At 39.6% G+C, this 27350-nt stretch overlaps 1 protein-coding gene across 2 annotated transcripts in view; it reads left to right on the forward strand.

Annotated features, from left to right (window-relative positions):
* LOC120568367 (cAMP-responsive element modulator-like) overlaps positions 1-15607 on the forward strand; it is a 29504-nt gene extending 13897 nt beyond the window's left edge. Inside the window, exons 1-3 of one of the 2 annotated variants that reach the window (XM_039815840.1) lie at positions 8305-8573; positions 12651-12810; positions 13824-15607. In XM_039815840.1, coding sequence (XP_039671774.1) covers positions 8543-8573; positions 12651-12810; positions 13824-13965 — 333 coding nt within the window. In that variant the 5' untranslated portion in view covers positions 8305-8542 and the 3' untranslated portion in view covers positions 13966-15607. Of the gene's footprint in view, positions 1-8304; positions 8574-12650; positions 12811-13823 lie in introns of those variants that run through there. The other variant, XM_039815841.1, reaches the window with a different exon arrangement.
* The last annotated feature ends 11743 nt before the right edge of the window (positions 15608-27350 follow it).

A 27350-nucleotide genomic window follows, 5' to 3' on the forward strand; every position in this document is an offset into this window, starting at 1 on the left:
AAAAAGCTTTCCTTGCATCTATTGTTCTCCCTTTCATTTTACCGTAAAGGTGCAATATGTAATACTGACAGCTAGTGTTTAAAATAGTTACTGCAGTACAAATTCAAAATACAGGAGAGAGTCGTCTCTCCCGCCCCCTCCTCCCCAGACTCAAAGTTCACGTTGGTTGCCAGGCTGAGATCGGAGCATTCACAACAATGTTGCTAGACGCTTGTCTCACATAGCCAGACATTACTCCACAGCCCAGCGGAGTAGCTAACGTTAGATGCTAGTCTCACATAGCCAGACATTACTCCACAGCACAGCGGAGTAGCTAACGTTAGATGCTAGTCTCACATAGCCAGACATTACTCCACAGCCCAGCGGAGTAGCTAACGTTAGATGCTAGTCTCACATAGCCAGACATTACTCCACAGCCCAGCGGAGTAGCTAACGTTAGATGCTAGTCTCACATAGCCAGACATTACTCCACAGCCCAGCGGAGTAACGTTAGATGCTAGTCTCACATAGCCAGACATTACTCCCAGCCGCGGGTAGCTAACGTTAGATGCTAGTCTCACATAGCCAGACATTACTCCACAGCCCAGCGGAGTAGCTAACGTTAGATGCTAGTCTCACATAGCCAGACATTACTCCACAGCCCAGCGGAGTAGCTAACGTTATGCTGGCTATATTAACAGTCATGAAACCCCGTGCTCACGCGGAGCTCTGTACCCAACTGACAGACACACTTTTTCGGCTTAGAATTAAGGAGGAACCACTAAAAACACAACAACCACGGCGTCCTCTCCACCCGACGGACAGACACCCTTCCTAGGCTTAGAATTACGATTGAGCTATATAAATCGTAATTATTTTATTAATTCAATGTGAGTACACAAATGCTGAAATGACATAAAATGCCCGTCCCTTGTAGCCGTGATAAATTAGCCTGAAGCTAACGTTACCTGTTCAGGAGGAAATTAGTGAACTCGGCGTCCTTTTGGGCTCTACGCTATCTCCATCTTTCAAATACATCTCCAATATTTACCCTGGGTTTGTTACGTCTCTGGTCACGTAACTGTTAGAAACACACCGTTTTTTTAAGGTCGGGTAATATCTATCTCCGTTGATCCTGTTGGTTTCTTTGCTGCTTTCATGACTGTACTACCGTTACAGCTGTAGCGCGCTGGGTTTACGTTTTTCCATATTGCAATTTTGATACAATTGCGATTAATTGTGCAGCCCTAATGACAAGTATACATTTGTACTGTAATGTCTGCTGTCTTTGTTTGACAGGAAACTTTTGAATTAAACTCTTTTGATGCCTTAAACCTGTTTTATTACAACATATATTAAATCAGTGAAAAATGGAGACAGGGCGGCTTACGTTGCGTGTTGTTGGCACCATCAGCACCATCAGAGTGTTTACTTTCTCATATGTGATTGGTGATCAGCTGGTAATGGGCTTGTCTGCTCTTGCGCTTTGCTTTGTTGTTGTAGTTGTAGTTGTTGTATACACCGATCCTTTTAGTGCGTTCCATTTGTACTTCCGGAACTCTGATTTCACAAACACGAAAATAATCTAAATGCGATTTTTTTCAAAAATATTGCGATTGCGATTCGATATACGATTATTTTTAAGCTCTTTGTCTTCTGTATTATTCAACAAAAACTAGCAATAAATCATTGTATAGTATGAACAACACAAGATGAGATAGATTAAACAAACTGTTTCTTTCGGAGGCCAGGAAAGTGTGATGATGAAATTAGCTGATGCATGAATTTATATGAATGACATCTTTTATTTTAACTACTTCAATCCCAGTAGTATATTGAGCACTGACCAAGCCTGGTTGGAAACATTCATATGAAAGTCAGAAACAAATCACACTAAAGTGCAGATTGCAGAAATATAAAAACAAATGTGGCTTTACCACACTTAGTAGTATTTAGATTATTTAATTATTATTTACTGTAATAAACATATGTAAACATGTGGATTGCACTTTTTAAACACTGTCTTTGAACTTTACTAGACAGTTAAATAAGTAAAATATATATATCGGTGTATTTTTCTTTTACAGCGCGCACAGAGAGGAGCTCCTCCAGCCCCTCCCCTCATGAAGTTAGCGTGCCGTGTGCATGACCGCGTCAATGACGTACGCACGCTCAGAGAGGCTATCGTTTGCGTAAGCAGTAGCATGCAGGTGTTGCCGTGGGATTAACTGTACTAATAAAACCGTTGAAATAACGAGGCCATGCTGCTGTGAAAGCTTCCCGAACGTCATTTATCAGTTTGATTGTTACCCTCTCTGCAGCAGTCTCCTCCCCTCCATATCTTCGCTAACGGAGCTAACGCGAACCGGAGCTAACCGCTAACTGGAGCTAACCGGGCTTATCAGAGCTAATCGCTAAGCGTTAACCGTTTTAGTTCTGTGCCTGTGGTTCAACTGCATGTATGGACTGGAGTCCTAATAACAAAACCCTTGCATAAGTTTTAAAACTACAACTCAGAGCTATGAATGATAGAAATCTGCTCAAGGTACCGTAAGCACTGTTAGCTGCTAAGTTGATGCTTTCTCCGTGGAGTGCAGACTGATTTGCTCTCGTGAGTCACGCGGCCTTATGGCCAGGAAATCACGCTTTTTAACATATCGCTATTATCAAGAAATGCAATTAATCGTCGTTCGCTTATAAAAGCTTCAGAACTCGAATCCTCCCAAGGCCCATTTTGATGTGCTACCAAACCATCGCTTCCGTTGGCACCCCTTTGACTCCCATTCATTTTACGCCACTTCAATAGCAATAACTTTACATCTGTCTATTGTTTATTTTAAAGAAACACGCATAATGTATAAAGCGCCCATTATTTCCATTCACGCAGGCCTCCGCAGCGCATTTTTTGTAAATTAGAGCGTTATTGACATTACAGAGCTCCTTGGTTTCTGTCCTGACTTTATTTATTATTTTTATGAACGTTTGTCGTTATTTCCGCATTGCATTGTGGGATACTTATGCCGGCGTAGTGTCCAGTGTTTGTATTCTGTAATATTTAGCCTGAAGAAATTATGCAATTCACATACTATTTGTTTCATACTAAGGTTTCTGACATACAAAAAAATCTCACATACTGTTTTAGCCGACTGAATAGCATGTTAGTATGGGATTTTGGACTCAACCAAAATAAGAGTTTACTTGCAAAACGTAATGTGCAAAATAATCGTATTTCTCGATTACGTTGTTTTACGTGATCGTTATGAGCTGAAATTGAAATTCGAGTCATCTTACATTTTCTATGAGAAACATGAATGAACCCTGATGATACCTGACATAACATAACTCCCACGTTGCTACTCTGCTGACCCCACACAGTTGCGATCACCCAGGGGAGAGCCATCCAGTTGAGCAGCCCTGGAGTGGAAGGCCTCCAGGGGGCCCAGACTCTGACCCAGCCTGGAGCCACAGTCCTGCAGTGTGCCGCTCCGCCCGGAGATTCCCCACAGCAGTTCTACATCCAGGGAGGACAGGTCCTGGTCCAAGGTAGGCTTCAACCCATTTAGAAATGTATTTTTCTTTTTCTTTCTACACTTATGTTTTTTTCTTTTTGTATATTTTATCAGGGAGGGTACGGAGCCTCTAAAGAGACATGGAATTTTTTCTTTTCTTCTGGTGTGCATGAGATTTTGATAGCCTTAGATTGGTTTCTTGTGAGCATGAGATATTTTGGCGTACACCCATAAAGCATCTTTGCGCACCAGAAAGTTTCTCGTACACCAGAAAAAAAAAAAGTCCTATCATGTCCCCTTAGGAGCTCCATAGTACGGCATAGGGACATCATACATGGTTCAAGACAATCAAGTAACTTACAATTCTTCCAGTGTAGATACACATAATGATACAATATCACTCCGAGAATTGCATCAAGCCATGAGTCAAAAAAAGCTTTCCTTGCATCTATTGTTCTCCCTTTCATTTTACCGTAAAGGTGCAATATGTAATACTGACAGCTAGTGTTTAAAATAGTTACTGCAGTACAAATTCAAAATACAGGAGAGAGTCGTCTCTCCCGCCCCCTCCTCCCCAGACTCAAAGTTCACGTTGGTTGCCAGGCTGAGATCGGAGCATTCACAACAATGTTGCTAGACGCTTGTCTCAAATGCCAGACATTACTCCACAGCCCGAGGGTAGCTAACGTTAGATGCTAGTCTCACATAGCCAGACATTACTCCACAGCCAGCGGAGTAGCTAACGTTAGATGCTAGTCTCACATAGCCAGACATTACTCCACAGCCAAGCGGAGTAGCTAACGTTAGATGCTAGTCTCACATAGCCAGACATTACTCCCACAGCCGGCGAATTGCTAACGTTAGATGCTAGTCTCACATAGCCAGACATTACTCCACAGCCCAGCGGAGTAGCTAACGTTAGATGCTAGTCTCACATAGCCAGACATTACTCCACAGCCCAGCGGAGTAGCTAACGTTAGATGCTAGTCTCACATAGCCAGACATTACTCCACAGCCCAGCGGAGTAGCTAACGTTATGCTGGCTATATTAACAGTCATGAAACCCCGTGCTCACGCGGAGCTCTGTACCCAACTGACAGACACACTTTTTCGGCTTAGAATTAAGGAGGAACCACTAAAAACACAACAACCACGGCGTCCTCTCCACCCGACGGACAGACACCCTTCCTAGGCTTAGAATTACGATTGAGCTATATAAATCGTAATTATTTTATTAATTCAATGTGAGTACACAAATGCTGAAATGACATAAAATGCCCGTCCCTTGTAGCCGTGATAAATTAGCCTGAAGCTAACGTTACCTGTTCAGGAGGAAATTAGTGAACTCGGCGTCCTTTTGGGCTCTACGCTATCTCCATCTTTCAAATACATCTCCAATATTTACCCTGGGTTTGTTACGTCTCTGGTCACGTAACTGTTAGAAACACACCGTTTTTTTAAGGTCGGGTAATATCTATCTCCGTTGATCCTGTTGGTTTCTTTGCTGCTTTCATGACTGTACTACCGTTACAGCTGTAGCGCGCTGGGTTTACGTTTTTCCATATTGCAATTTTGATACAATTGCGATTAATTGTGCAGCCCTAATGACAAGTATACATTTGTACTGTAATGTCTGCTGTCTTTGTTTGACAGGAAACTTTTGAATTAAACTCTTTTGATGCCTTAAACCTGTTTTATTACAACATATATTAAATCAGTGAAAAAATGGAGACAGGGCTTACATGCTTGTGCTTATTTGGCACCATCAGCACCATCAGAGTGTTTACTTTCTCATATGTGATTGGTGATCAGCTGGTAATGGGCTTGTCTGCTCTTGCGCTTTGCTTTGTTGTTGTAGTTGTAGTTGTTGTATACACCGATCCTTTTAGTGCGTTCCATTTGTACTCGGAACTCTGATTTCACAAACATGAAAATAATCTAATTGCGATTTTTTTCAAAAATATTGCGATTGCGATTCGATATGCGATTATTTTTTAAGCTCTTTGTCTTCTGTATTATTCAACAAAAACTAGCAATAAATCATTGTATAGTATGAACAACACAAGATGAGATAGATTAAACAAACTGTTCTTTCCGGGAGGCCAGGAAAGTGTGATGATGAAATTAGCTGATGCATGAATTTATATGAATGACATCTTTTATTTTAACTACTTCAATCCCAGTAGTATATTGAGCACTGACCAAGCCTGGTGGAAACATTCATATGAAAGTCAGAAACAAATCACACTAAAGTGCAGATTGCAGAAATATAAAAACAAATGTGGCTTTACCACACTTAGTAGTATTTAGATTATTTAATTATTATTTACTGTAATAAACATATGTAAACATGTGGATTGCACTTTTTAAACACTGTCTTTGAACTTTACTAGACAGTTAAATAAGTAAAAATATATATATCGGTGTATTTTCTTTTACAGCGCACACAGAGAGGAGCTCCCTCCAGCCCCTCCCCTCATGAAGTTGCGTGCCGTGTGCATGACCGCGTCAATGACGCTGCACTTGCTCAGAGAGGCTATCGTTGCGTTAGCAGTAGCATGCAGGTGTTGCCGTGGGATTAACTGTACTAATAAAACCGTTGAAATAACGAGGCCATGCTGCTGTGAAAGCTTCCCGAACGTCATTTATCAGTTTGATTGTTACCCCTCTCTGCAGCAGTCTCCTCCACTCCATATCTTCATAACGGAGCTAACCGTTAACCGGAGCTAACCGCTAACTGGAGCTAACCGCTATCAGAGCTAATCGTTGCTAACCGAGCCTTTAGTTCTGTGTGCCTGTATTCGTTAACTGCATGTATGGACTGGAGTCCGAATAAAACCCTTACAAGTTTTAAACTACAACTCAGAGTTGTTTGAATGACAGAAATCTGCTCAAGGTACGGCGTACTGTTAGCGTGCTAAGTTGATGCTTTCTCTGTGGAGTGCAGACTGATTTGCTCTCGTGAGTCACGTGCCTTTGCGATTAGGAAATCACGTTTTAACATATCGCGATATTATCGCAAATGCAATTAATCGTTCAGCCCTAGCGAAGGGGGTAAGCTTCGCTTCAGAACTCGAACCTCCTATGGCGCCATTTTGATGCTACCAAACCATCGCCTCCCGTTGGCACCCCTTTGACTCCCATTCATTTTGGCGTCACTTTGACAGCGAATAACTTTACATCTGTCTATTGTTTATTTCTAAAGAAACACGACAATGTATAAAAGGCTCCATTACCTTGTATCTCACGTTATGGCTCCGTAGCAGACGTTTTTATAAAAATAGGCTAACGATTGGGTCATAACCACAAGACTTACTGTCGCATAGTAGAGGAATTACCGTATAGTACAGGAGAAACTCGCAGGCAGTTTGGACTTACGTTAGCTGTTTAGGTTTAATTACTGATGTTAACTAGCATGTTAGTTATCAATAATTATCCTGTGCCTATGTTATCTCCTTACATATACCTATGCTCTCCATCTCTGTAAGATTGGGAATGATTGAGATTTCTCTTGGCACAGCTACCAGAAGACTTCACACTTTCAGACAGGTTGCTCATGTTGTCTCTCTCAGTTGGAGGCTGCGCAGTAACGCTCAGCGCTCACCGGAAAAGTGCTTCTAATATCCTTCACTGGTCTCCGTCCAGAGACACGGGCTCTGTTGGTCCATTTTATATATGTCATAGTGCTAGTCATAGCTCAGTGCATCAACAGTTGTGAAAGCTGTAGTAACATACAGTTAGAAGCACTTCTGTCTTATTTGTGTCTCACTTAATCAGTTGTACACGCAGCGGTGTCCAACTTCTATCTGTGGACATGTTGCTACGCTGTTTGTATGCACAAAGACAGCTTAATGCCTTGTTATAAACAGGCATTGCTAACAATGGCTAACCTGGCTAGAGCTAATGAAAACAGTGAAAATCCGACTTGTAAATGGAACGCATTCATCTCAGTTGTAACGTCATTCCCAGCTCAGAAATGGGTGGGAACAAGGAAATGTCTGAACACAATGGAAGCTGCTCGACCTGAGAAACCAGGAAGACTAGTATAGGCAGTAAGGCTTCTAGGTCTTAAATCATTTTAAACAGGTCTTAATTTTCCTACGTCCATGTAACACTCCCTCTAATGCTCATTGAAAGGTTTTTATTTTATTCTGTGCTGTTGTAGTTCTTTCTTACGAAAGACCAAATATAATTTGCTGTATACAGTATGTACAGATTATTATTGCTCCATGACGCTTTTTATTCAATTTGAACATATTTATTTACTTTGCAAGTACGTTTGTGACTCTGCATTTTGTTGTACTTTTATGTCGTGATAAAGGTCTTAAATTAATTTCAAAAAGGTCTTAAAAAGTCTTACATATGACTTAGTAAAACCTGCAGAAACCACGAAAAAGCGTTCTTCCAGCAGATATCCATCAGGCAACCGAGTGTTTAAACAGCAAATATAATCTTTCCCCAGGCTTTGTTAAATAACTGTTTTCCTGTAGAATTCACTTAGATCAGTTGTGGACATGTTGTGATGACTTTCAAATAAAAGCAAAAACCTCAATTATCTTTATTCTCTCTGTGATCCCTCCTCCCGTCTTTTAAGACACAAACACACACATAATGCCTCCAATCAGGGCGCTCAACAGTGTGCACGACAACCACTCGGGACACAATATCCTCTTGTTTGTTGATCGACTCTCCAGTTGCGTCACCATTGCTAAAAATACAACCCCTGCACTACCTCCTCCCCCTTCAGCTCCCCCTCCCTCCCTGCCTGCCTGCAACAGCTCTGTGTGGTTCTTTACTTCACCATCTTAGGGACTAATCCAGGGTGTTTTACTGACTTCAGCGGGGCAGGAGTGATGTCATTGTGATGTCAATGCCTGTAATTGTAATCGGGCTGCAAAGTTCACAAGTTGACCACTCGGTTGCATAGAGAGCTGAGAGGGAAAAGGGAGAAGGAGACGGAGAGGTTGTAGTGAAGCGAGAAGGAATCCGAGCAGACGAGTGTTTCTGTGCTGGGGTGTTTTGCTGCCGCGGTGCTGGATTATTGGAAACAAGAGATGGCTGTGACTGGGGATGAGACGGAGTCAGGTAGAGTTTCTCTCATCCATATGTTTACTCATGTAAAAGTCACTTTTCTTTTACTCTTGACATATGTATGCATTTATTTGCATATGCTGTCAGCTATGTTTCCCAAAAAGGATTTTTAAGTATTTCTAAGCTTACACCTGCAAATAAGCAGAGTGAAAAGAATATGATAGACCATGAATATGACAACTATTTTTTTCCAACTGGAGAGACAACACTTTTTTTTGTTTATGAAATTTGAATGACTTTTGAATGACTTTTACTTTGTGCATTGTGAGGTTGAGGAGGAGACATACCACAGATTGGACAGCTGTCCTTCCTATTGGACCACAGGAAAAGCACTACGACAGGTCAGGGCAGAGTTGTCAAAGAAAAAAGGGAGAAAACAGCTTTCAGAGGTTGACAAGCGCTTGGTTAGTTTGCTCCACTATGTTCCTGTCAGTCTGTATCTCGCTCTGACACACACACACACACACACACACACACACACACACACACACACACACACACACACACACACACACACACACACACAAGTCACACACAGTCTGTTCTCTGAACCAGTCCACTGGCTGTCAGGCAGACAAGCAGGGGGAGGGAGGGAGGGGGGGGGGCATAGGGGCGGGTGGCAGTGGGAAGGGGGCGGAGGGGGTAAGATAGTTGTCGGTTTGACGTCACTCCGGCTTCCTGGAACAGAGGCCAGGCAGGGAAGAGAGAATGTAAAACGAGCAAGTGAGACGCACACACTGACGTCAGCACAGCGCGAGTCACTCTGTTATCACAATGACAGAGAAAGAGAGGGATTGTGTGTGTGTGTGTGTGTGTGTGTGTGTGTGTGTGTGTGTGTGTGTGTGTGTGTGTGTGTGTGTGTGTGTGTGTGTGTGTGTGTGTGTGTGGACAGAAGGGAGGGGGTGTAGATAGAAACTTCTCAGGAACAAAGTGAAGAAGAGAAACTGAAAAGGCGAGAGACAGCAGCCACCTCATTGATGACTCAACTCAAACAGCACATAAACCACATCCAGGAAGCGGCTTTTTTCCAGAATCGCTTTTAATGACCTATCAAATACACTGCTGGTTATCAGTAGCACACAGTAGTTCACATTGTGGGTATTTAAAAACACATCAGTTCCAAAACACTGGCTGCTCCTGTAGTGTGCCACAAAGTATTCAGATCCTTTACTGTAGTAAAAGTACTAATACCACACTGTAAAAATACTCTGTTACAAGTAAGTCCTACATTGAAAATGTTACTTAAGTAAAAGTCTCATCAGGAATATGTAGTTAAAGTATTAAAAGTAAAAGTACTTTATGCAGAAGAATCCTGCCATTGTAGAAAGAGTAAAGGATCCAGACAGTTGTGTGTTTAATGGTCTAATCATCTCAGCCGTTGTATTGGGTAGTTTAATTTATAATAAAACATCCGATTTTATAAACTACATGTGTTTATGTAAAGTAACTAGTAACTAAAGCTGTAACAGATGAATGTAGTGGGGTAAAAAGTACAATATTTCTCTCTGAAATGTAGCGGAGTAGAAGTAGAAAGTGGCATGAAAAGAAAAGACTCAAGTAAAGTACAAGTACCTCAACAGTACTTGAGTAAATGTACTTAGTTACATCCCACCGCTGGTGTGCTGCTAACACTCAGGAGCTCCTCCCTGACCAGAGTAGCCTCACACAACACTGACTTCAGTTTCTCCTGTTCCAGCCACTTGAGACTGAGGCCATGTCCACACGTACCAAAACCATCTCCCCCCCCCCGTCTTCGCTGGAACCGTGTGTCAAAAAAAATGTGCGTCCAAACGGATCCATTTGTAAATGACTCAACACGCTACTTCATATTCCAGGCCTATAGTTGGCGCTGTTTCTGCTACAGAAATTCACAAAAAACGGAGAAGAAGAGCATAGTCTTAGTCACTTCCACATCCGTTCAAAACTAGACTTTAATAACTTTCACCACTGCTCATTTTGTAAAGGCCGCCGCAAGAAAACGTGTCTTTGTTTACATTGTATAATGTGCTGTTGGATTGCTTTTTATTTTGCAATTCTGTCTGGCGTCGGACATGATTGCAGCGCGCTAACGTTAGCTCTGCTAGCTAACATCGGCAGTCAAACAAACATCAATGAACCAATGTCTTTTTGATAATCTATACGTTTTTTCTTGCGGTAGCCTTTCTACTCTAAGCCGTGGTAAAAGTTACTATAATCCGTTCAAGGAGTTGATAAGCAGACAGATTAGCTAGCTAGTTGATAAGTTGTCTATTTCCACTTTATAAACAGCTAACCATAGCAGCTAACATTAACGTTGCTGCTGTAGCAGTCAGCTACTTTAGCAATGTTTAACGTTAGCAAAGAATTTCTAATATAGGAAGAAGTTTCACTCTCTCGTTACTTCCGGCTTCTGAACTGGTTGCAGTTCCACCAGAGTTCCATATAGGGGGCACTCACAGGCCAGTGCAGAATGAATGGGACTCTATGGAGCTATACCCCTCCAAATCCACTTTTCTCAGGATATAATTTTTTGTCTAGTAATTTGAATGCTGCATTCAAAAGGGGAGGCTAAGAAAATACACACTGCTTGGTGTTAGATTTCTTTTAAGTCGTTTTTTTGTTCTAAAAAGCCTTTTAAAATGTCAATGACGTCATACACATATACGGCCAGAGATACTGCTTTACGGCAAGCTCTGAGTTGCTTCCTTTGTTCTCTCGAGGCATCGACAACACAGCTGACAGGTTAGTCTCTCTCTGTCAATACACGTGCTAGAAAGAGGTTTGCTAATGTTTTAAAGACTACGCCGAAATATTTACTCTGACATTCAGGCTCTGCTTCGGATGCCGTCTCTGATCGTAATCACTCCTTCACTGACCAATCAGCATTCATTAGCAGAATGCTAGCGTGTTATGGGCAACAACGACTCACCCTGTAAGAAATCAAAAGGACATAAGTACTCGTTCATTCAACTTTCGACCTATAACCCATGTTGAACTTGCAAAAACTACAATCAAATCTGAGGTTTCTCAACGACAATCAGGTGAAAGAGACACATTTAGCCGTCTAGCTCCATAGAGTCCCATTCATTTTGCACTGGACCGCGATCACCCCCAGTGGAACTCTGGTGGAACTGCAACCAAATTCGGTACAATGGGACTGAATAGGGAGTGGAACGGCTTTCCGTAGACCGGCTTTGACGTTAGCTACATAACGTTAGCAACATATCTTGTGTAGAATCCAGGACTGGCAGGGCAGAGGGAAGTGTCAGGGAGCAGAGACACGGTTAGCTTGACCGCAGTCGTGTCAGTGGCCGTGCACTAGCTAGTGCGGGGTAAGAGGTCGAGGGGTGTGGCGATGACATCATCCATACACACGTATGCGGCTTCGCCGTCCAAACAAAGCCAAAAGGGAGCCGTTTTCGCCGTTTTCACCCTGGGACCAGGTTTCAAAAAAGTGCGTATACTTCTGGATGGGATTATAATTAAAACTTTAGAGAAAACAATGATTCCCCTTTTTGCCTGGGACCCCCTGCAAACCCCTAAAGGACCCCTGGGACGCACTGCCCTAAAGGACGGGGTTTTGCTCCTTGCTTGGTAATGCAAAGAGGAAATGATGATGATTGACTGATGAGTTGACAGACTCTACCTTGTGCAACTGGGCACTTTTGAAACTGAATTTTTTTTCCAAAGCTCCTAATTTCTGCCGCCGTGAGAAGCTTATAAGTGCAAAATAATCAAACTTTTTTTTGTCAGCCCCCACAAGTCAGATCATTTAAGAACAAATACCAGTGGTGGCTGCAGGAAATTCATCTTTTAAGGCAGGAAGGAGAGCGGATAAGCGCCCTTTGCTGAAGTTGCTGTCTAACATCCTCTGTTGAAACACATTCATGTTTACTGTCGTGTTGAGGTGAAAATGTGAAGAAACACACTGAGTGACTGAAGAGATATTTAGTCAAATTGGAAAAATCTGAAAAGAAATGTCCTTTAATGGATCACATTTGTATTATACTGTAAAAGAGAAGTAATGGCAACAAAAGTCAAAGTTCCAGAACTTGGAGTCCTAATGCTGTTTGTCCATCTCCCCCCCTGCAGCTGCCACAGGAGACATCCCAGCCTACCAGCTGCGTTCGCCCAACTCGGGCCTGGCTCACAGCATTGTGATGGCTGCGTCCCCGGGCACCATGCAGAACCCTCAGCCCCAGCACACCGAAGACATCACCCGCAAGAGGGAGGTCCGACTGATGAAAAACAGGTAGGAACTGGGGCCAAGAGATGCAAATCTGGAGAAAATGAGCTCCTGTTCATTCCACAGAGATGTCATTACAAGCAAGAGTATTTAGAGGGCTAACGGCCTTAGAGCAGGGGTGTCAATGCTCGATTTCACTAAGGGTCACACTGGAAATGGCGATCACAATAAAGGCCAGACATGTTGAGTTTATTGACATGCTTTTATTTAACAAAAAAGTCAATAAACTTTGTGTTATTGCATGTCTCATATAGCTTTCTCCCATACAGTTTGGTTGGCATAAAACCCTAAAATTCTAAAGCCTCAAAGTCGAATCTGTCAAATCTGTCAAAATCTGCACGGCAGTGTCGCATAATTACAGTATGAAAAACAGTTTCCTGATTATTATTTTTTTTTGGTGTGGTGCACAACTAGTCCGGCCAAAATTAGCTGTGAACCTAAATTGAAATGCGGGCCGGATCAAAATTTGCAAGGGGCCGGATTTGGCCCCCGGGTCTTGATTTTGACACATGTGCCTTAGACTCTTATTTTCTATCCTGCAGTCACTCTGTAATATTCATCCACATGGTGAATCTCATTTTGGGATTATGGCTGTCCTACTGCTAAATATGGTTACAACAAGAAGTTACCATTTACAACCGCGTTTGAAGGAGTTCCGAATGCATGCACTGAAATGTAAAGACGTAACCAGGGCTCCATGCAGTGGAACAGTCCGGACAGACTTTTTTTGGTTGCCAAAGCGACAAGTAACAAGTAGTGCAAAGGGCAAAGCTTCAGCGTAGTGCCTTTGTAGATGTGCAAATGTTTCCAAATGCCGTGATTGTTCATGATTGATAGGGAAATGTCACAGCAGGTGAGCGAATGGTTGCCAGGGAAAATATGGACATACACGTGGAAGCAGTTTAACAATAAAAGCTGAACTTGACCGCCTTAAAAACATCCCATGGATTGTGCATAGCTTGCATTTTGTCTGGAGCCTAAATCACTCCAATCTCTTTTGTCCCTCTCTTCCTCCCCAGGGAGGCAGCCCGCGAGTGTCGCAGGAAAAAGAAAGAGTACGTCAAATGTCTGGAGAACCGCGTGGCTGTGCTGGAAAACCAAAACAAGACCCTGATTGAAGAGCTGAAAGCACTGAAGGACATTTACTGCCACAAAGCCTAGCAGCGGCGGCCGTTTGTGGTCACGAGCCGAAGACAACCGTTTACAAACTGCTACAGCAAATCCAAGAAAAAAAACTAAAAAGACTCTGCTTTGACCGTCTTTGTGTCTGCTCACTCAGGCCTGGTTTACGCTGAGTTCAGAAGTGTCCGGGGGAATTGGAACAGCTTGAGCTTGCCAGTTTCGCTCTTGTTCTCACCTTCCGTTCTGCGTGCACAATGTGCTTGCTGTTGCTTTTGTGCGCGGGGCGAAGCCAGCCAATGACAGCCAGCTGAAGAAGAGGAACAGGAAGAAAGGAAAAACAGGTGCTTCCTGAAAATGTACCGCTCGAGCCAGATTACAGATTCTGAAAAAAAAAAAAAAATGAAAAGGCCTCGTTTGGTCAGCCAGGTCTCCCTCCCAGCCAGTCTGTCTGAGGTCAGACACTGATCCAACACCAGCTGCAACCAGGCAACTCAACCTAATGTACTCGGTAATGTCATCAGCGTCGTTTAAGCTTCTGTTTTTGGGTCGTTTTCATGCATTCCTTCATGTGAAAAATGCGGAATATCTTCAGGCATTTCTGTCATTGTAGGGATTACCTGGATTTCATCAACTTGTTTTCAGTTTGTAAGGAAGTTCTTGATTTGGTCAAAAAGGATTTTTTTTTCAAAAAGAAAAATTCAAGCTTGAATTCAAGATGAAAATCCTCTTATGTTTGGCAGTTTGTGCACAGAACTGCGACATATATGTCAAGCCAATGCTATCTGAGTCAGAACTTGGTTAGCAAGTTATTTTTCATCACTAAAGTGAGATGATTGTTGTATTTGAAATGACAGAGCACAATTGCTCTTTAGTCAATGCACAGAAAGTACCATGTGGATATTATGAGGATGTATATTCTATTACATGTATTTGAGGAATTTCACTCCACAGGTTTATATTATCTTCTACAAAGCAAATGTTTAACCTTTTAACGTGTTGTGAAACATGTTTAAAAACAAATTTAAATGAAATTGTCTATTCTATAACGAAAACCCAACTTTTGTAAACCAACAATCTTAAAATGACTCATAACTGAAAGAATAAGTGCTGCGCTTCAACGTCACGCAAGTCTTGTTGTTGGAATGATGGAGATCATTGTGGTAGAAAACTGTATTTACATGATTATGGCTAGATATTAAAATGCTCTGTTTCAAGGGTGATGCCAATTTTTTGACTTTTTATTTGAATGATAATAAATCATCTTGTGTTAATGTTTCTGGTGATTGTGATCTCCTGTCTCTAGTTGTTTTATTGAAAGGATAGAAAGAGCACCGACAGATCTCTTATGACCTATATTTAAGTATCAGTTACGGTATTGGAACTAGTGTTCAGCTCCGAGACAACCGAATGGCTGGCAGTCAGCCAACCAGATGAGCCGTCATGGCTTGTATTCACAGAGGACTAGCCGTCCTGTTGGAGTCTATCATAAAAAAAAACAGGTAATAATACAAGTCAGCATTTCTTTGATATCAACTGAGTTGAATTTCTCTGCATGTATTTTTTATTTATTTTTGCTGTATCAATCTATATTTTCCCAGGTGGTCTCCTCCTAGTGTACTTTCTTGTGTGAATTGTAAAACCCAAACTATTTTTGTTTCTCTAATAAAACATTCAAACGTGACATGGATTGTGACTTATTGCTCACACAACTTTCTCCTCGCTAGGATTCAAGACAACCTTTAATGTAGGTCCAGATAGATAGATAGATAGATAGATAGATAGATAGATAGAGTAGGCAGATAGATAGGTAGGTAGATATATAGATAGATAGATAGCTAGATGGACTTTATTAATCCCAAATTGGGAAATGACTGTGTTACAGCAGCAAGTTACAAGGACATACTCTCATACTCACTAACACGCACATACAGCAAATATAAGAAATATGCTAGAAGTAATAAATAAGGTAGAAAATAAAGGCTTACGTGCAGTTTAGTGTCAAATTATTATCCAAAAACTGAGTGTCCCAAATGATTGTTATTTGAGACAGGTTAGGGTTAGGGTTAAGGTTAGGGGTCGGTGTAGGGTAGCACAGTTGGTTTAGCAGGTTCATAATTAATTAAGGACATTGTAAGGGGAATTTGTGACACTAAACTGCACGTATACCGAAAATAAGATAAAGTAAAATAAGATAGCAAGCCAGAACAACTACTGAAAAAAAAATATATATTTAGAGGAATAAAAATAATGTACATGTGTAGAATAAATGTATATATGTGTTATATGTATATAGTATATACATATAAAGATGCACAAACCCAATGTGCTGCCTCTGTCTGGTACTTCAATGTTCTGTGTCAAAGGAAATGAAAATGAGGAAAGAGGAAGTTCCATGTTGAAAGGTTCAGTTTTGATTCCCTTTTTTTAAATTTTTTTTATAAATCAAGCAATTTATTTGGAAAGGACAGAATGTTCTGCTATGTTGAAGCCTCACTTAGAGACTCAGAGACTTCTCTAATACCTCAAATATTGTAATTATTCTACAACTGTAGTGGAAATGAGTCTTTGACTACTCCTTCACAGAAAAACAACATTAAGACAGTAGGTGTGGGGGGTGTTGTAGTAACACCCCCATCCCCCCTGTAAATTACGCCTATGCATAAAATGATTGCAACTGTCTGTGCAGAATCATATAGTATGTGGATATATTTGCTAGTGTATTCTTTCCATCTCTCTCTCTCAGTCAGTGCTTCTAATGTCAAAGCTCCTGTGAAACAAACGGTGAACACCCCCGGAGAAACAGCCACAGGCACCGTATCCACACCATAGACTGTTAATATTAATAATATACAGTCTATGATCCACAACCTACGCACACTGGCAAGAGTTAAACGGACGCTTTAGTGATTTGGTGCTCGTTGTTTTGTCTTGTTTTTGTTGTAAATTCAGTTTTCCGCTGCGATAGCCGGAGCTCTTTCACCACAGATGAGCTCATGGACATCAGGGAAGCCACACCAGCGGACTTACAGTAATTCCCACTTTTCTCTCATGCAACAGTTACTTTATGTATACATTTGATTTTCTGTATTCATTGTTTATTTCATGTTAATGTTTAATATGTTTTGTGTGTGTGTGTGTGTGTGTGTGTGTGTGTGTGTGTACTCCACAAATTCCACATAAGTGTAACTTCTGGTTCTGGTTCTGGTTGTGTGCAGCCCTGTGTGGCCTGAGGCAGCGGTGCAGTACTGTGTGTCTGCTGGACACTCAGCAAGCACAGCCACGTCTTGTGGAAGCATGTTGAAGAGGAGATAGTAACTTCTTAGTCCTATTCCCTTCACACTGGAGCTCCCTGGCATTTCATTTACACAGATGATATCTCCATCACATCCTGTAATCCAGCGGTGAAAGAAGTATTCAGATCCTTTAATCAAGTAAAAGTACTAATACCACACTATAAAAAATACTCCTGGCCTAGTCCTGCATTGAAAATGTTACTTAAGTAAAACTATGTAAGTCAGAAAAATGTACTTAAAGTTCAAAGTAAAAGTACTCAATGCAGAACTCTCCTTCCATTGTAGAAAGAGTAAAGGATCCAACCAGCTGTGTGTTTAATGGTCTCATCATCTCAGCGTGACTTGTAGCCGTTATATTGTCGGCTAGTTTACTTTAGAATCAAACATCAGATTTGATAAACTACATGTGTTCTGTGTGCAGAAATCTTAATGTGTAAAGTAACTAGTAACTAAAGCTGTAACAGATGAATGTAGTGGAGTAACTAAAGTAACTAGTAACTAAAGCTGTAACAGATGAATGTAGTGGAGTAACTAAAGTAACTAGTAACTAAAGCTGGAACAGATGAATGTAATGGAGTAACTAAAGTAACTAGTAACTAAAGCTGTAACAGATGAATGTAGTGGAGTAACTAAAGTAACTAGTAACTAAAGCTGGAACAGATGAATGTAGTGGAGTAACTAAAGTAACTAGTAACTAAAGCTGGAACAGATGAATGTAGTGGAATAACTAAAGTAACTAGTAACTAAAGCTGTAACAGATGAATGTAGTGGAGTAACTAAAGTAACTAGTAACTAAAGCTGTAACAGATGAATGTAGTGGAGTAACTAAAGTAACTAGTAACTAAAGCTGTAACAGATGAATGTAGTGGAGTAACTAAAGTAACTAGTAACTAAAGCTGTAACAGATGAATGTAGTGGAGTAACTAAAGTAACTAGTAACTAAAGCTGGAACAGATGAATGTAGTGGAGTAACTAAAGTAACTAGTAACTAAAGCTGTAACAGATGAATGTAGCGGAGTAACTAAAGTAACTAGTAACTAAAGCTGGAACAGATGAATGTAGCGGAGTAACTAAAGTAACTAGTAACTAAAGCTGGAACAGATGAATGTAGTGGAGTAACTAAAGTAACTAGTAACTAAAGCTGTAACAGATGAATGTAGCGGAGTAACTAAAGTAACTAGTAACTAAAGCTGTAACAGATGAATGTAGTGGAGTAACTAAAGTAACTAGTAACTAAAGCTGGAACAGATGAATGTAGTGGAGTAACTAAAGTAACTAGTAACTAAAGCTGTAACAGATGAATGTAGCGGAGTAACTAAAGTAACTAGTAACTAAAGCTGTAACAGATGAATGTAGTGGAGTAACTAAAGTAACTAGTAACTAAAGCTGTAACAGATGAATGTAGTGGAGTAACTAAAGTAACTAGTAACTAAAGCTGTAACAGATGAATGTAGTGGAGTAACTAAAGTAACTAGTAACTAAAGCTGGAACAGATGAATGTAGTGGAGTAAAAAGTACAATATTTCTCTGAAATGTAGCGGAGTAGAAGTAGAAAGTGGCATGAAAAGAAAAGACTCAAGTAAAGTACAAGTACTTCAACATTTGGACTGAAGTACAGTACTGGAGTACATGTACTGAGTTACATTCTACCACTGCTGTATTCTTTGTTAATTCTTAAATACTGGTGAAAGGGTGAAATATGGATATATAGTAATATGGATATATAGTAAAACAATAAAATAACGCATGAGTGTAGGAGCTACTTTATATTTAGTTTATTGGAAATAAATAAACTCTCTCTCCTCCTCTCTCCCTCTCCTCCTCCTCTCCCTCTCCTCCTCTCTCTCTCCTCTCTCTCTCTCCCTCTCCTCCCCCTCTCTCCCTCTCCTCTCTTTCTCCTCTATATCCTATATATCTATATATATCTATAATATCATTTTCATATATATATATGTATATATGTATATATTAAATATGGTGCAACCAATAATAATAATAAATATGTGTATGTAATAAATATATGTGTACATGTGTATATATATAATAGTAAATAATATGTATGTGTGTAATATATATGTGGATATGTATGTGTGTATAGTAAGTAGTAAATATGTGTAAAAATATTAGTAAATGTGCGTGTGTATTAAGTAAATATGTGTAAATATGTATGTGTAAAATATTAAAATGAAGTAAGTATGTGTGCATAGTAAAATAGTAAATAGTGTATATAATGTGTGATTATGTATAGTAATATGTATGTAATATATATATAATTAATAATAATATATGTAAAAATACTTAAAATAATATATGCTTAAAATTAATGTTTTAAAAATGTAAAATATATAATATTAAATATATAAATAATATGTGTGATAAAATGTTTTTAAGTAATAATATGTATATTAAGTAAATAATAAAAATATGTATGTGTGTAGACATATTGCATTTAGTAAATATTAATGTAATAAATATGGGTAATGTATGTAAATATGTGTGTATGTAAAAATATGTAATAGTAAAATAAATGTAATAATAAATGTATATATGTAAAATAGTAAATAATATGTATGCTTATTAAAAATATAAATAAATATATGTGTAAATATATAGTAAATAATAAAAAATATGCATATGTATGTTTTAGTATATGTAATTTTATAATATGTCATAATATAATAAATGAATAAGTATTATGTAGTATATGCATATGCATATAAAATACTCCTATGTCCTTCACTTTCTCCTAATATCTCCCTGTGGTCATATATAAATATATATATACATATATGAATTAGGTTTGTGGTCAAGTGGGGTGGCTGTTTGAACGGCCATATGCGTTTTGATTGATGTTGTTTTAGCATTTTGCGATGGGTTTTATACATTTATTTTTCATATGTTATCCATATTTTATTTGTCTTAGTGCGTATTATTTTCCCTAAATCCACTTTTTTATTCTCTAAATCCATTAAATCCTCTGTTTTCTGCCTGATGTTTTTCAATCATTTTTTGGATTTGTATTAGGTTATGTTTGAGAGGTGCTATATAAATAAAGCTTGATTGACTGATTGATTGATGAAGATCACAGACCATGTAATGTTCCGGTAAACAGAGACACAACCTTGCTGAAAAAAAAAACTGCTGAATATAAACCTATAAAAAGTTGGCTCCCGTTTGCTGAGTAATAAATGTCTTCAACTTCGATTTCAAGTAAACATACAATATGACTTTTTAATGGGGATGCACATGAAAATGAGTAGTTTCCATAGCAACCCCTGGCGATACAGAAATGGCCTCCAAGGGGTTGATGGTGATAAAAGCAGAGATCGTTTATCTTTGCTTTATTAAAGTGGGAGTGGTCTTTTTGCCTCATATTCACATGTTTCTCCCTCTCATATGTGCACATAAACAGTCTGCATAAATAAAATGTATTATGCTGTCTCAGATAACACACACACACACACACACACACACACACACAGTAGTGAACAACGGGGAGTAACTAGTTACATGTTACGTACAATTACTGGGAAAACTGTGTAATAATTAAATACAGTTACCTATGAAAATGTTCATGAATACATTGGTTACATACAAAATGCGATCCAGTGCTGGAAATATAGAAAACATTTCATACTAAATTCTGAGAATGGTTTGAACATAACCGTGCAATGCAAAGAATGTTTCCCAGCGCTCACAATGCTTTCAACGTCGAAAACGTCGATGTCCAACCTCTGGCTGTTCTTCAAAATGAAATGATTATAATCTTAATTCATGTGATGAAGGATTTTAAAAGGAGTTTGACAGTAGTTAAGTGTTGAGTACACTGCCAGGTCCAAACATTTGATAAATTATATTACTTTCATAAAGTAATAGAAATAGTTACACCATATAACATTTTAAAGCTATAGTTTCTGTCTCCCCCATGAGGAATTCTAAGTAATAACAACAAAACTGTCGGCAGAAAGCCTTGCCACTCCCAACACTGAAGCTTATCTCTTCCAACATTCTGCTTCTTCTCTTGAAATGTTACGTGTCGTGCATCTCTAGTTTTAACTGTCATTTTCAGTGGTTTGATTACACATTTTGGGGCCTGTTCAACTTGTATGAGTCAAGTATTGGGTTACTACGTTACTGGGATTATTGAACTTCACATTCATTCGCTCTATTTTAGTCACTATCATGTCGATTGCTGTTCAATAAAAGCACAATTTCATTTTCTAAAAGTATTTACCCAACTGTAACTCCACAGCATTTATTCTCTTTCCCTTACAGAGCTGACAAGTTGCAGTGTGGGAGGCTCTTTAATATTTCATTCCGTTGCCTTTCAAATATCTCCATGGCCTTTGGTCCAGTGTGACCGGAGTGGAAATTTCCACCAAGAGACTAACCGCCTACAAGCAGTGAGATGAAGCCTACTGACTTGACAACACCAACAGTGCTTCACTGTGGCAATCGACAAGGCCCTCTGCTGTCCAACACACACTACTGCAACACAAAGCTCAATGCAAGTTCCCCTACTGCCTTCAAATTACGATACTCATATGGAATGTTCAGTTTCAATAAAAAAAAAAAAGATTTAGGTGACAGTGCAAATGAATGAAGTGCATGATTTTACATGGGTTAAAAATGCCCAAATTAGCCAAAAGGCTATTTTCCATCTGTACTCCCCTGGCCTCGATGTTTTCAAAAATACTTTTTAAAAAACAAAGAAACAAAAAGAAAGACAACACAAGCAAAGAAGAACTTAGCACAAGACGAGACACGGAACAGACGCCAAAAGATTAGCAACACAACAAAGCACAAAGCAACACAACAGAGCATAGACTACAACGATTAGACAAGACAGTTGTTAAGAGCAATAAAGGAAACAAGTCAAATTCATATATGTTGACATTGCAAACCAACAGAATACATACAGCACATAATAAATCATTTTAGTGGTGACGTGTAAATGTATTGACCATTGACTATTTACTTTCACCGTCTGTATAAAAATATGCTAAGTCAACTCTGTCATTCAGTCAACTGTTTTGTTCATATTGACAAAAACCGATCAGATTGACTTTATTTCATGTGTTATCTTAGCAGCAGCTCTTTGTTGTGCTACAATATTAGCATTCCACCAGCCCCTCAAGCAGACTTCTTGTTAAAAGATGTATTTATGTCTCCCTTCACATGACCAAAAGAGCCAACATGTTAACTAATGTGCAACATGCAAATAATTTACAACACAATCCTGATTGGTTTGTATATTTTATTTTGAACTTGAGAGCCAATAGGAAGCCTCAAATCCCCCTCTCCCCTACTCCTCATTAGCATTGTGTCCTACTAGTTAACTAGTGCACACTTTTAGATAACTAGTAAACATTTTGGACTGCACAGGTAACTGGTAAAGTCCAGAAACATTAGAATACATTTTTGGCTTTTACAAGGTAACTAGTGGAGGAACCTGATGTCTGATATCAAGGGTATGGAATACAAACAGATTGCCATACTCCACAGACCCAAACCTCTTAGCCTTTTTGAAGATTATTTTTATGGGCGTTTCCGCCTTTAATGATAGGACAACTCAGACATGAAAAGGGGAGAGAGAGGGGGAAGACATGCAGGACACCGTCACAGGTCAGACTCAAACCCTGGACCTTCTGCATCAAGGAATTAACCTCAATATACATGTGCCTGCTCTACCAACTGAGCTAACCAACCACACACTGCTTTGTGATTTAAAGTGCACAAGATGTGTTGCATATTCAAGTGTATTTATTGGTAAAAATAAATGTTATTATGAGGCTTTCATTACACATGTATTGGGGACATGTCACACTGGTTTTGAATATGACACTTTATGGAGTTAGAATCATGCCAAAACCTCACACACACACACACACACACACACACACACACACACACACACACACACACACACACACACACACACACACACACACACACACACAACGTGTTTTACTCACGCCCAACGATTCACAAACAAACTCAGTGTGGTTTGCAAATACAAAACATCATTCACAAACTAATGCATTTTGTTCTGCAAATAAGAAACCTACCTATCAAACAAATACAGTATGTTTTACATATACAAAGAAACGTATTTCTTCAATGACAAAAAATATCCTGCAAGTACAAACTAAAATCTTTCAAGTACAAAAAAAAATCTTTCAAGTACAAAAAAAAATCCTTCAAGTACAAAAAAAATCCTTAAAGTACAAAACAAATTCTACAAGTATGAGAAAAAAAAAATCCTTCAAGTACAAAAAAAAATCCTACAAGTACAAATCAAATTCTACAAGTACGAAAAACTGTCACGTGACTTTTGGCACTAATTTTCCGCCTTGCTGATCCACACACAAATGCCCTAAGATCCACACACAAATGCCCTAAGATCCACACACAAATGCCCTAAGATCCACACACAAATGCAGGTACATTTTCTAACAAATGTCCTGTAATTTGCACTCCACAACAGCAGGTGGCGCTGTTAAGTCAATTTAAGCCTACCAGGACCATAGATATATACACGCAGATTTAAAAAAAAAATTGACTTAACAGCGCCACCTGCTGTTGTGGAGTGCAAATTACAGGACATTTGTTAGAAAATGTCAAAATTTTTGTACTTGAAGGATTTTTTTTTCGTACTTGTAGAATTTGTTTTGTACTTGAAGGATTTTTTTTGTACTTGAAGGATTTTTTTTTGTACTTGCAGGATATTTTTTGTCATTGAAGAAATACGTTTCTTTGTATATGTAAAACATACTGTATTTGTTTGATAGGTAGGTTTCTTATTTGCAGAACAAAATGCATTAGTTTGTGAATGATGTTTTGTATTTGCAAACCACACTGAGTTTGTTTGTGAATTGTTGGGCGTGAGTAAAACACGATGTGTGTGTGTGTGTGTGTGTGTGTGTGTGTGTGTGTGTGTGTGTGTGTGTGTGTGTGTGTGTGTGTGTGTGTGTGTTTGTGTGTGTGTGTGTGTGTGAGGTTTTGGCATGATTCTAACCAGGCTTCAAAATTAACATTTTCGTCTACCAGCCAAATGGCTAATGAATGTTCAAATATTACCAGCCATTCAATAGATTACCATTGGGTTTTTTGGCTGGTGAGTGAAGCAAATCTACCAGCCACTTGCATATTTCACCAGCATTTGGCTGGTAAACGGTGCTAATTTAGAACCCTGATTCTAACTCCATAACACTTGCTTTTCCAAATGGTACTAAATGTAAAAGGAGAGCCACACAATCAGTTTAATAGTGGTGAGTTTATATAATATAACCTTTACTGAACAAGATATCAAGAATGACTTTTTTTAATAAATAAATTAGGTCATTTATACTGTATTTTGACTTTCTTCCATCACTTGGACGTGCATTTAATAAATCCATACAAATGCAATACCATGGCTTGGCCAGCAGATGTCAATATTTTTATTGTAATCAAGAATAGAATAGAATAGAATAAATCTTTATTGTCCACCGGGGTGGAAATTTTTCTTTGGCTCACCAGACATACAAAAAATAAACATACAAACATATCAGACATAGAAAATTGAGTATAAAAAAAAAAAATAGATAAAAATAGAAATATATAAATATGCTTAAATTCATTAGGATAGCAGCTCATATTTATATTATCACTTGGTTTGGCTGAGGATGCTGATGGCATTTGGAATAAACGATTTTTGCCAGAGGCACTCTGAAGCAACTCCCAGACTTCAGGCCCGTTCACATTGTACGCGCAAACGGCAGCGCTGCGCTATGAAACCCATTATTGTCAATGGCTTGCGTGCGCAAGAACTGGTCTGCCGCTGCGCTGAGCAAAGCGCAGCGCAAGCGGCATCTTGCGGCTGGCCGCTCTTGCGCGTGCCGCGGTCAAAGTTCAACATGGTTCAACTTTGACCGCGGCACGCGCAAGAGCGGCCGCGGTGCGCTGTGACGTGCATTCAGGTGTCTGAAAAAAACAGAAAAAAGTAAACACCGAATACACGTGGATCCACAAACGGAACATGGACGAGAGGTTGATTTGGGCCGTCAGCGATCTCCCGGAGCTGTACACACAGTTCGAGGTCGTACAGAGACCTCGGACGCAAAACTATGCTGTGGTGCATATTTCCACAATAATAGGCATGCCAGATGTGTAGCTTATTGTAGCCTCCTAATTTAAATCATTCAGGTTTGTTTTAGCTATGTGAAATCAACATGGACATGTCTTCACTAAAAACAGTGAGTGCATTTCTTAAAACAATTGGTGTTAACGGCACCGCATAGTGACTGACCTGCAAAAGCGTGTATTTAGATTGAAATCTTTTATGTGTCCAAAGCAAGTATTTATACCCATGACCCAATCAAACTGACAAGTCCTTACGCCATCGTTTATACCAATATAGTGAAACTGCTTTGTGTTGTGTTCCATATTTAACAGTTCACTCTGTAAGAATAGTGTAATGAACAATGCACATGAAAGGAAGCACTATTCCCTATGTGACACATTATTGTCATCTCTGATCTGAGAAATGTGCCAAAGCAACTGAGAAGAAGTGTACTGTTTTGAGCTAGGAAAACCAAATACCAAGTTGATATAGCTCCAAACAGGTATTTGTAGGATATATTTGTATTTGTATGTTTATATGAAGTAAAATATGTTTGGACTGATTGACACAAGTCATGTTCGTTTTCATTGTAGTTCACATATAGGTATATGGCCGTTACACAGAATAACTACCCATTTACAAGTGTGTAAGCTCCAGTTTTGGAGGAATTAATTGCACATATGCATTAAACAGTGTTTTCCAGAGTATGAATGAATGATGATGAATGTATGAATTCAGGCTCATGGCTTAGCTTTATTATACCCAACTGCAATAACTGCAGACATCTCGTATGTAAACATGTAATGACACACAGTGTTGACATGCAACATTTTATTTAGAAATGAAAACCCATTCATAACCCATCCGCGAAATCGTAGGCCCGACTCTCGTCAGCAGACTGTCTGCTCCCTGTTGAGCCAAAATTACCCCTGGAACCGGTCACAGCGAAAGCGGAGCTCCTGCAGTCGGAATTCCCCCAAGTGCTCTCTGGACCTGAGGGTCTCGTGCCCCCACACCTTTCTTGCTGCTGCTGCTGCTGCTGCGGGTGCCTTCCTCTGTCTTCTCCTCACACCCAGGGCAAGTGCCAAGGCTTTCTTTTGGTTCAAAGACACAAATCTCTACTGTGTATCCTACATAAATGTTGCGTACTGCTCGTCTGATGTAAACACCGGACGCAGACGTGACGTGAATTCAAATATTGGCGCATGAATGACGTAAATTTGCGCTGAGCCCGGCGGCAAGCACAACAAATATATTTGGGAATAGGACAACCTAGCGGCGAGCGCAGCGCATGCCGCGTACAATGTGAACGGGCCCTTCAGGAGCTCAAACTGGCTCGAAAGAGGGTGTGTACTATCTGCAGTGATCTTCCTAGCTTTCTTCCTCATTCTGTCAGTGTATATTTGGGTCAGATGTTTTTGGGGTTTTCCCACTATTTTGCTAGCCATTGACACTATCCTATTAAGCTTGTTCTTAAGTTTGCAGCTTAAATGTCCAAACCAAGCAGAGAGATGAAAAGTTAACTATTCAGAACAGTTTTTCAAAATGTGTTGTTTCAGCACAGATGATTCAGTGTGGCCCAGTACTTCAGGATGCAAATACCATGCACACAGAGGAAACAATGATTCTGTTGGGCTTTTTTAAAGGGTAATTTCGTTTGTTTTTTTCAACCTGGACCCTATTTTCCAATGCATGCATGTCGAAGTGACTAATCTTTGAAATTGGTCCAGAAGCCTATTGAGTAATTTCATCCACTAAAAGTTCTGTTGTTGCTGCTGACAGACTCAGATTATTATTCTAAGTGTCTGACAACATTATGGAAAGGATCGCTAGAGTTAAATCCTTTTGTTTAACATGAAACAGCCCTGAAATCGCTATCGCCAAACCCACAAGACTCAATTTTTTTTACTTTTAGCGTGTACAGAGCCAACATATTTCATTTTCATTGAACCCATGTCAAAGATTTTTGTTCCCATAGGAATATATGGTCTACAGTAGGTTGAAAAAAACGAGGTTACCCTTTAACT

The sequence above is a fragment of the Perca fluviatilis genome, chromosome 11 (genome assembly GCF_010015445.1).
Source record: "Perca fluviatilis chromosome 11, GENO_Pfluv_1.0, whole genome shotgun sequence".
NCBI lineage: Eukaryota > Metazoa > Chordata > Actinopteri > Perciformes > Percidae > Perca > Perca fluviatilis.